The 10437-nt window shown below is 53.2% G+C and overlaps 1 protein-coding gene across 3 annotated transcripts in view; it reads left to right on the top strand.

Annotated features, from left to right (window-relative positions):
* Positions 1–46: 46 nt before the first annotated feature.
* Positions 47–10437, top strand: part of TLN1 (talin 1) — a 34288-nt gene continuing 23897 nt past the window's right edge. The window contains exons 1-10 of one of the 3 annotated variants that reach the window (XM_065908368.1): positions 47–296; positions 6168–6330; positions 6571–6668; positions 6918–7047; positions 7129–7281; positions 7515–7657; positions 7760–7887; positions 8572–8632; positions 9252–9356; positions 9668–9823. In XM_065908368.1, coding sequence (XP_065764440.1) covers positions 6201–6330; positions 6571–6668; positions 6918–7047; positions 7129–7281; positions 7515–7657; positions 7760–7887; positions 8572–8632; positions 9252–9356; positions 9668–9823 — 1104 coding nt within the window. In that variant the 5' untranslated portion in view covers positions 47–296; positions 6168–6200. Of the gene's footprint in view, positions 297–386; positions 501–6167; positions 6331–6570; positions 6669–6917; positions 7048–7128; positions 7282–7514; positions 7658–7759; positions 7888–8571; positions 8633–9251; positions 9357–9667; positions 9824–10437 lie in introns of those variants that run through there. The other 2 variants (XM_065908370.1, XM_065908369.1) reach the window with 2 other exon arrangements.

Raw genomic sequence — 10437 nt, 5'->3', positions numbered from 1 at the left:
ACAGGGGCGCAGTTCGGGCGCTCCCTCGGGACTGCGCCGCACCCTCGCTTCCGGCTGGGGAGGGGCTGCCGGTCGTCGGCGGGCTCCCGGGCATCGAGAGCTGGGGCCAGAGCAGCTTCCTGCAGTGCCCGCGACCATAGAGCGCGGGCCCAGGGCGCCGCCCGCGGGTGGGGGACGTTCCCGGGACGGAAGTGGCCGAGAGTGTCGAAGGGAGGGCGAGGCCGCAGCCCGAGAGCCACCGGGAGAACGAGCGGGTTAGCGGGCCGGCGGGCGGGGCACAGAGCCGGGCAGCGCAGGTAGGCCGGACCGGGCGAACTGGGGCCTCAGGGTGGGGCCGCGACGCCGGGCCTGGGAGGCGGGCGGGCCGGGCCCCTGACCTCGGCGTCTGTTTCGGGTCCTGTTGGAGAGGTCCGCGTCCGGTGTGTCTCGGCTTGTGCTCTTGAGTTACATAGGCCGTTTTTCGGCAGCCAGCCCCTTCCTGGAGCCGTCCTCGGCCTGGGGTAGGTTTGGGGGACGCTGAGGAGTGGGTGGCACTGTGGCGCAGGGCGGGGACCGGCTTTGAGGTTAGCTGATGGGTACGTGAGTAGGGACGGGTGAGTTGGGGATTAAGTGGAGTTGGGCTTTAGGAGTTAAGGTTAGCTTTAGGAGTGTAAAGCTGGGGTTAAATTTTAGATTTGTTAGTGTGAGGTGCGTTTTGTGTAGGTGAAGATTGGATTAAGGGCTTTATTTTGTTTTCTGTAACGACCAACATCAGTTAGAGTTCAGGTTCAGGTTAAATTATGTCAGAGTTCAGGGTAAGGGTCAACGACAGGAACTAGGTTAGAAGTCCAGTTTTGGGGATTAGAGAAGGTTAACATAGCCAGGACAAGCGATAAACAAGAAAGGGGTGAATCAGGAATCAAGTGACAAATGAACTTTAGGTTTAGGGATGAAGATTTAGGGTTAAAGGTCCGGAGTTGGTGCTACAGGTAAAAATTAGATCAAAATTAGGGACCAGGGATTGGATTCATATATGTGGTAGGACAGGGATCCCTGTCAAATCCAGTACTGGCAATCAGGAGACATTACGGTCAGCGTTAATGTTATAAATTTCAGGCAGTTTTCCCTGTTGTACTTGAGGTCAGGGTAGTTGACCTCAGGCAGGTGATATTTAAGAGACTGGCAGAAGGTAGATGCCCTCGTTTTGTGGGGAAGGCTTCTTTGGCCCAGGGAAATGACAAACTAATTTCAGGCTAGGGTTCTGGACTAGCTGGAATATTGCTGGCATCAGGGATTCCAGTTTAATTGTATTCTCTAAGCTTCAGGCTCTTACTGTGACCGCCGCAGTTGAGGGGGAGGGGTTCTTGGATCCTGTTGTTTACAAGGTAGGAGTTAGAAAAGAGTTAGGGACCCAGGACATGTACAGGGCTTAGTAATAGTGGCGGACTGCCTGGGGGAGAAGGGACTGATGATTAAGGGGGAGGCAGACCAAGGAAACTGTTCCCATGCAAGAAGAGGATGGCCTAATTCTCTGAAAGTTCAACCCTTCTGCCTCCAATGTCCCTCAGTCCCTCGAAATTAAGCCTTCCTCTCCAACTCTCCTCCCTGGCCCTGCATTTCACACCCTCAGGCATACCCACTGACAGAATACTTTCCTTGCCTTTAGCTCTCCCATGCTGTTCATGTTACCTTCTCAGCCTCAGTTCTGCCTCCCTTTCCACCTCTTAATCCACACATCCCACCTTCATCTATCCTCATCCACACCTGAGCTTTCCCATCATTTTAAAGCCCTCTCCCACCATATTCACCCGCTCATTCACCTGCATACCTCCTGGTTATCTGTGAAATACCCCACCACCAGCCCAACGCTATTGCCAAGTCCTCACAGTCCCTGCTATATGCCATTCCCTGATTCTAAGCCTCCTAATTTCTTGGTCCAGTTATAGATCCCCTTCCCCCACTCCCCTAACAGAAAAGAGGAAATGAGACCCAAAGAGGAAACTGGGTCTTGCTGATCCCACGCCCAACCAGGCCACTGACCACACCCCCTTTCACTCCCAGCCTGACCCTGCCACTGACCACAGCACTGTCCCCTACCCAGCCTGACCCAGTCACTGGCGTCAGCCCATCCCCCTCAACTCCATCTTTACTTAGACACTGCCAGCATCTCTTCCCTGTCCCCCATCCTACTCATTTAACCTGATTTAGCCACTGACCACACATCTCTTTTCAACCTCCTACAGCCTGACCTGGTCTCTGACCTCATTCCCTGTCTTAGCCTCCATCCACGTAATTATTCTTCCTCTTCCCCCAAGCTGATTCAGTAGCTGATTATATCCATATTTTTCTTACTGTTATCTTCTCTAGCCTGTCCTTGCATTTTTCTCTTCCCCCATTTCCAGTCTGATAGTAGTCACTAAGCCCATCCTTTCTGCCCCTACCTGACTGCTAACTGCATCCCCTAAGGCAGCCTCATGTTTGCATTCTTACCTCCTCCTGTCCTTTCTTTCCCCGCTCGCCAGTACCTTACCTAAATTCAGGCACTCTTGAGTACCTGCTGACGACTGGAAGCTGTGGGCCTCCAGCCTCACTTGGTGCCCCGGTTCCTGAGTTCAGCCTGTCATCAGATCTTGTTGATTCTACCTCTTCAGATTTCTGATGAGTGACGTCCTCCTCTCCGCCGTTCTAACCCTGGCCTCATTGCCTCCTACTTGTGCCTGTGCGGGGTCTTTATAACCAACCTCCCAGGTAGCTGCCAGAATGAGCTTCCTGAAGTCTAGTTCTGCTTGCGCCCCTTCTCTGATCACAGCCTCCCTTGGCCTCCTGTTGCCCTCTGGTGGGTGGAAATCCCGCATCATCCTCCTGCGTCCACGCCTGCCTTTCCATCCTAACCTTGACTTCCCCATCACTGCTCACTTGCAGGTACCCTGTGCTTCAACCAGCCTGCTCCTCACTTCCCTGAATGCTCCTCCGTGATTTCCTGCTTCTCCACCTTTGCTTATGCTATTCTCTCTGCCTGGAATGCCACCCCTGACTCATCTCCGGCTGGCTGGAATAGTGGAGAGAGCTTGGGCTTTGGAGTCAGAAAGACCTGGGTTTGGATCCTGACTTCACAACTTATTAGCTGTGTGACTTTGGACAAGCACCTTGAGCAAGTGTTTAACTTCTTTGAGCCTGAGTTTCCTAATCTGTAAAAATGGAAATAACGACACCTCACCTACCTTGCAGGGTTGTTGTAAGGATTAAATGAAATTGTGTACACAAAGCAATTGACATATCGTCAATAAAAGATAGATCATTGTTTTTTTTATTATCTTTATTTGTTTAAATCTTGACTTCAAATGACACTTTTCACGGAGACATTTTAGTCCCCTTTCCCTGGCCTGAAAGGGATCTCTCCCATGAGCACGTACTGCTTGGTTCTTACCTCATCCTGCCTTCTATTATAACTCTGTATGTAGCTATCCACTCTGCTGAGGGCAGACACGAGTGCTTACCCTTCTTGGTTCCCAGCCACAGAACCAGGGCCTTCCCCCAGCAGGCCGTCAGAACTGCTCCCTGGAAGACTGGAAGGAGAATGCCCACGAGAGAGACGTTGGGGCTGAGTGTTGTGTGCCTGACAACAGAGGTGGAGTCTTTATGAGAAGATAACGTTGTTGTGGTAGAGCTGTGTAGGGGCTGTGTGCTTGAGATAATGTGTGTGTGTAGAGACTATAAGTAACTTTGTGGGAAAGAGCTCTGTGCATAGGCTGGGGTGCATTTAGGGAGAATGCACATGCATGGATCAGGATGGAGGTAGGGAAGGGTTGTGCTGGGGAGGTCAGGTCCAGCCCTTCAGCTGCCCAGTCCAGCCCTAAGTGAGCCTGCCGCAGCCCGAGGCCGGATATGTCAGTCTCACCCACAGCCCTCCCCCCTCCCCGCGGTTACAGACTCAGAGGCCAAATTTGGTAACAGACTTAAGTGTTACTCCCCCCAACCCTCTTACATTCTGAGTCTATCTTCAGCTTTCTCTCTCCCTCTGTCCCTCTCTGTAACTCCCTGTCTCTCTGCAGCTCCCTTTGTGGGTATCTGCTCTGACTATATTCTCTATGTCCCCCAAATTCCTTACCCCCAGTACACTTACATTCCATTCCTTGCTGGGATTTGACCTCTGTCCTCTATCCCCCCCCCCCCAATTGCCCAACTCCTCTGGAATGCATCTCAGGAATGTCTTGAGGGAGGAGGAGGTCTCTGGGAGGGGGACAGAGGGGGGAGGTTGTTGCTGTTCCATAAAACGTGACAGAAAGTAGAAAGGGGAGCAAAGTTCTCCAGCCAGAACAGGAATTGGGTAGCTTCTCCGCTTAACTTCCAGGGGCCCACTTCTGTGCTCTCATTGCCCCCAGCTCATTTGATTGCTTATGCTCCTTCACCCACTTGTAGCTGTGTGGGTGTCCACTCAGGACCAGCCTGAAAGTGAGGGTAGCCATGAGTCAGCTCCCTTATCGGGGTCTCACCAGAGGTTTCCGTGCTTCAGGAGGAAGGGGGGTGTCCGTGTGTCCGGAGGAAATGGGGGGAGATGTGCAATTTCAGCTGAGGCTGGAAGGTGTTTTCAGTCTGTCCTCGGCTTGACAGACCTTCCAGCCTTGCAGCGACCCAGCAGCCAGGTCTGTCCAGCAATCGGGAGAGGTGTGCCAGGGATGGGGAGGGGGGCAGAGACCTAGAACTGGGGAGAGTGGGGGGGTCCCCTCTTGTCAGGAGTAAGGATTGAGGGCGAGCTGTGGTTTCTTCTTTTTGGAGACTCGAGATTATTTATAAGGTCAGAAATTGTCTGTCACACTCCTGATCCAGACCTTGGCCACATCTGCCTCCTGTCTCCTGTTTCTACCTAGATTTTCAATCTCTCCTCATCTCTTCGCCATCCAAAAACATACCCCTTCCCAGCTTCCCTGGTTCTCAGCTGCTGCCTTCTATTTCCTACCTTCTTAGAACTTCTAAGACCCCGACCTCCGCTTCCAAGCTTCCCTCTAGCCGTGCTTTCTCCCCCTTGGGGCTGGCAGTTTGCAGAGGGGGAGTGGGCTGCCTGGACCTGCTCACCTCGCCTGGGTAAGAGGCACCAATCCCTGGACGGAGCCGGTCTCATCATCAGCTGCCAGGCAGACTTTCTGGTGCGCTGTGCGCCACCTGCCACCGCCATGGAGGGTGGAGCCTGGAGGGCGGGGAGGGCTGCGTGGGACTGGTGTCCCCAGTTGTGAGGAAGACTGCCAGGAGAGGCAGCTGAGCTGGAGGGCAGTGTTTGAGAAGGACTTACTGAAGAGGACAGGGCATAGGAGGAGTTACGGTGAGAACTGGGTATTAACCTGCTGTCTAGAAGGAGCAAGGCCTGAGGAGTTAAGAGGGATTGGGCTCTCTCTCTGAGCTGCTTTGAAACACACATATCCAGTCTGATTCCCCTTCTGCAAAATTAAAGAGTTGACTAGATCACTTTTGAGATCCCTTTGGATTAGAAAAACCATGATTCTGGCTTGACTGCGGGGGGAGCCAAATGTGGACCAAGCTGCTCCAGGAGGCCCCCAGCATGTCAGGTTACTGGGGAGCGGAGACGCGTAAGCCAGGATGGCTTTAACTGCAGTGTTGGGCCTCCCTGCCAGACCAGCTCAAGTCCGTGTTTGCAGGGCTCAAGAGCCCTTGGGGATGATCTAATATAACGTCTTCATTCTGCAGAGAAAGAGACTAAAGCTGTGAGAGGAAAGATCACATGATGAGTCAGGGCAGCGCTCTGGAAATCCCAGACAGGGAGAAGCCAGAAGGATCTAGTGAGAGACAGAGAGAAAAAGACTGAACCAGGAGGGGTGAAAATAGGGCGGAGACAGGACTGGGAAAGGAGGTGAGCAGGGACGAGGGTGAGAGAGGAACACTTGGAAGAAAGAAGGGAGGCCCAGATTCCAGTGCTGGGGGTGGGGCGGTGTCCTCGGGTAACACTGTTTCAGACCTGCCTTTGTGCCTTGCAGACCAGCCTCTCCTTCAGAGATCCCAGACACCTAAGACTGGTCCTTTTGATACAGCTCATCTTTCACTCTTTAACATCATTAAATAAAACAAAAACACGTTCACTGTTTTCTGCTTTGGCAACTCCCTTTCCTGGGTCTCCATGTGGGGGGCTCCTCTCCTCCAGCGAGGGTGTATTCTAATGCCCTGATGCCATGGGCCAGGTGTAGCCAGGCTGGAGAGAAGAAGCCGCCGCCATGGTTGCACTTTCGCTGAAGATCAGCATTGGGAATGTGGTGAAGACGATGCAATTCGAGCCGTCTACCATGGTGTATGACGCCTGTCGGATCATCCGCGAGCGGATCCCGGAGGCCCTGGCTGGCCCTCGTGAGTCTGACTGCCCGGGTGCCTGGGACGGGAGCCCTTGTTCCCTTCTCGTTCCCAGGCTCTTGGCCTTGGGAGATGACTGTTGGGCCCCAAGTCTTCTCATCTCTCGGGTCTGTGTTCCTTGGCCCCCGCCCTCCTCTTTAGGCCCAGGATCACGGGGAAAATAATAAGGGGTCGTGGTGTAGCATTCAACTCCACTGGGGTTTTTATAAGCCTAAGCTGACCCATCTTCTCTTTTAGCCAGCGACTTTGGGCTGTTTCTGTCAGATGATGACCCCAAAAAGGGTATATGGCTGGAGGCCGGGAAAGCTTTGGATTACTACATGCTCCGAAATGGGGTGAGTATCCCTTCACAAGGACCACCAGTACCCTCTGCCATCACTTCCCTCCTTCTGCCTCCTATTCAGCACCCATATCTGTTGTCCTCGAGCTCTCCCATGCTAATACAAGCAGTCATAATACCCTGTTTTCAAGCAAGCCACCACAGTCTTCCTTTTAGTAATCTACTTTCCTTCCCTCTCTGGCTGCCTGAAAGGAAAGTAATATCCTTAGCTTAAAGTGGGCCCCTCCTCTTCCTGCACCGACAGGACACCATGGAGTACAGGAAGAAACAGAGGCCCCTGAAGATCCGCATGCTGGATGGCACCGTGAAGACTGTCATGGTGGACGACTCGAAGACCGTCACCGACATGCTCATGACCATCTGTGCCCGCATTGGTAAGGGGCGCGCGGGGCGGGGGCTCGGAGGGAGGCCTCAGACCGCTGCCGGGGCTGCGACCCACCCGCCGCCTCCCCCAGGCATCACCAACCACGATGAGTATTCGCTGGTCCGAGAGATTATGGAAGAGAAGAAGGAGGAGGTGACGGGGACCTTGCGAAAGGACAAGACCCTGCTGCGAGACGAGAAGAAGATGGAGAAGCTGAAGCAGAAGCTGCACACGGATGACGAGCGTGAGCAAGGGGGCCGGCGGGGCATCCCAAACCACGGGGGCGTCTCTCTCTGAGTCTTCTTTTGCAAGGCACTGTTTACACACTGGGGCTGCATCTGTGCCAAAACCAAGTCCTACACTCATGGAACGGAACGTATTAGTGGGAGAGGGTGGGACATGAAGAAGCAAAAGATGCAAGACTGACGGTGTAAGGGCTGCAGGGACCGGGCACTGAGGGGACCCTCTGTGCCCCAGTGAACTGGCTGGACCACGGCCGGACCCTGAGGGAGCAGGGGGTGGAGGAGCACGAGACGCTTCTGCTCCGGAGGAAGTTCTTCTACTCAGACCAGAACGTGGACTCCCGCGACCCCGTCCAGCTGAACCTTCTCTACGTGCAGGTAGGGGGGGCCCGGTGGTGGGCCGCAGGGAGAGAGGCAGGGGCGTGGCGGGGCGCCCCCACCCCCCACACGGCATTTGTCGCCTTCCTCTGTGCTCCTCAGGCACGAGACGACATCCTGAACGGCTCCCACCCCGTCTCCTTCGACAAGGCCTGTGAGTTCGCTGGCTTCCAGTGCCAGATCCAGTTCGGGCCCCACAATGAGCAGAAGCACAAGGCCGGCTTCCTCGAGTGAGTGACCCTCACCCCTTACCTGTCAGGGCCCAGGACTCCCTGCCCCTGCGGCCCTGGCACAGGGCGCCTGTCTCCGTCCCAGGCCTTCTCCCCTGCTTCCTCTTCTGAGTTCCCAGGGCCTGACCCCCATGCGGCCTTTTCAGCCTCCCTCCTCCACGTGTCTCTTCGCATGTGGAATGTGAAAGTAGTCCAGACTCTGCCCCTGCCCCCTGCCTCTGAAGCAAGCATGTCACTTTTTTGAGAGTCTCTGAAGAATTGTGCTGCAATAGCCAGAGGCAAACAGGGTACATTTTTGTCACAGGGAACCTCAGATTTCGGAAGTCTCATAGGTCTCGTCCACTGGTGTTTCTCAGCTTCCTACAAGCATGGTCATCCTTCTAGTGAGCCCCTTCTGCTCTTGTTTCCCTAAAGTTGTGATCTAGTCTTTCTTTTCCCCAAGAAATGAGCCTCCAACTCAAGTTCCCTCAGTCTTTTTCTCTGTAGAGAGTCAGGCTGCATTCAAGAGTTAGTACTAAGTCACTTCAATTTCAGGGACAATCTAGACTCTCGTGCCTTGAATCTTCCTTCTCCCCAAAGATAACACTGTCCTAGACATCTCCTCACACCCCCAGGCCCACAGTCCGTGGCCCACATGGCCCTGATGCTGTCCACTACATGCTGACCCTCCCTTTTCTGGTATAGCCTGAAGGACTTCCTGCCCAAGGAGTATGTGAAGCAGAAGGGAGAGCGTAAGATCTTCCAGGTGAATGGGGGCAAGGGACATGTTTGGGATGACCTGGGAGCTTTGCTGCCTAATCCTACTGACTGAATGGACCTCTGCTCATCACCCCTGCCCTGCTTCCACCCTCCAAGCTGTTCTCCTACCTCTCTCGCACCAGGAAAGCAAAAGACCTGGGCTTCTGGCCTGGGCTGCGTCACTGCATCTGCTGTGGACCTCAGTTCAATAATCTTGTTTTCTTTCCTTTCCCTCTAACACGGGATAACTCTCTTCCCTGAATAGGACTGATAGGGAATCACTGTGAAGAGCAGATCTTTGTACAGACGGAAGGTGTTATCTCAGTTCTTTGAATCCTCAGCCCAAAAGGCCTTCTGTTTGACCTTCTACTTCCTAACTATTCCTTCACATCTATAGAACATCTGCAAGTTCCTTAACTGTATCCTTCGCTTCTTGAACCAGTGCTTCCGCATATTCTATATCAACGCATCCCGTCACCTTCTCATTTCTCATAGCCTGCCTCCCCTAACCTTTACTGTGTTCCCATAATACTCTCCTACCATAGTTCACATCCCAACTTAACTTCTAGTCTGCTGTGTCATCTTACTCAGATTTTGCTAAAAGTTTCCCCATTTTATACTCGAAGGCACACAAGAACTGTGGACAGATGAGTGAGATTGAGGCCAAGGTACGGTATGTGAAGCTGGCCCGTTCCCTCAAGACGTACGGCGTCTCCTTCTTCCTGGTCAAGGTGGGTTGCGGACCCTTCTCCCTGCCCACCCTTACCTCTGCTCTCACCCTTTGCTCTCTGAGTCTCTAGCCCTGCCCTGAGTCACATTTTCTGCCATTCCCCAAGAGTTTCATTTTGTCCCTTGTGAAAACTTCCCCTTGTCAGCACTCCCCGCCGGCCCTGCGTTTTTCCTCCCTTTCCCTTTATCCTAGTGTGGCCTTGTCCAGGTCCATTCATAGACAATCCAGTTATGTCTCCTGCCTCCATCAGCACCCCCTTGTGGTCTGGATCTGACCCCCTGACTAATAACATCCACGACCTCTGCCTCACAGGAGAAGATGAAAGGAAAGAACAAGTTGGTGCCCAGGCTTCTGGGCATCACTAAGGAGTGTGTGATGCGGGTGGATGAGAAGACCAAGGAGGTGATCCAGGAATGGAACCTCACCAACATCAAACGCTGGGCTGCGTCTCCGAAGAGCTTCACCCTGGTGAGCTGGGGTCTTGGGGGACAAAGGGCTGTGTAGTTCCCAGAGAAGGGGCAGCCGCAGAGCTCTCCCCAGCCCCTCTGTGCAGGGCTAGGTACCCTGAAAGTGATTCCAGAACAAAGGAGAACTTTGGAGCTATTATAGGAACTTGGAGTTTAGAATAGAGGAGATACTCTGTCCTGGAGAATGAGAGAAGCTAAAATGAAACATTTTTAAAAATCAGCAGAACCAAACTGTAACCAGCAAGCTGAGATCACAGGCCACTTGGAGTGAGGGAAGAAAAAGATGATAGAAAAATAAGCCTCCCTTCTTTCAGCAGCAACTCCTTAGAGTAGCCCGGCCTCTAGCTTCCTGTTTCGGCTTCACGAATTGAAGACTGATCCCACCTTGAGGAAGTGCCCCGCTGGGAAGGGAATTAGCAGAGGCGATTTTTCCACTTTGGTTATTCGTGCTCATCCTTCACTCTGGTCATTTAATGATGAATCTGTCCTCCCAATTTTATCATCAGGGTGACAGAAGAGAGATTGCCTAAATGTCACGTATTTGAAACTGTGTAGGGTAAAGGATAAACTCCTTAGAAATGAAGTATTTCCCCCCAAGGGAAATAGAGAACTCGG

The sequence above is a fragment of the Muntiacus reevesi genome, chromosome 17 (assembly GCF_963930625.1).
Source record: "Muntiacus reevesi chromosome 17, mMunRee1.1, whole genome shotgun sequence".
NCBI classification, from domain to species: domain Eukaryota; kingdom Metazoa; phylum Chordata; class Mammalia; order Artiodactyla; family Cervidae; genus Muntiacus; species Muntiacus reevesi.
This window is presented reverse-complemented; position numbering and strand designations above follow the sequence as displayed.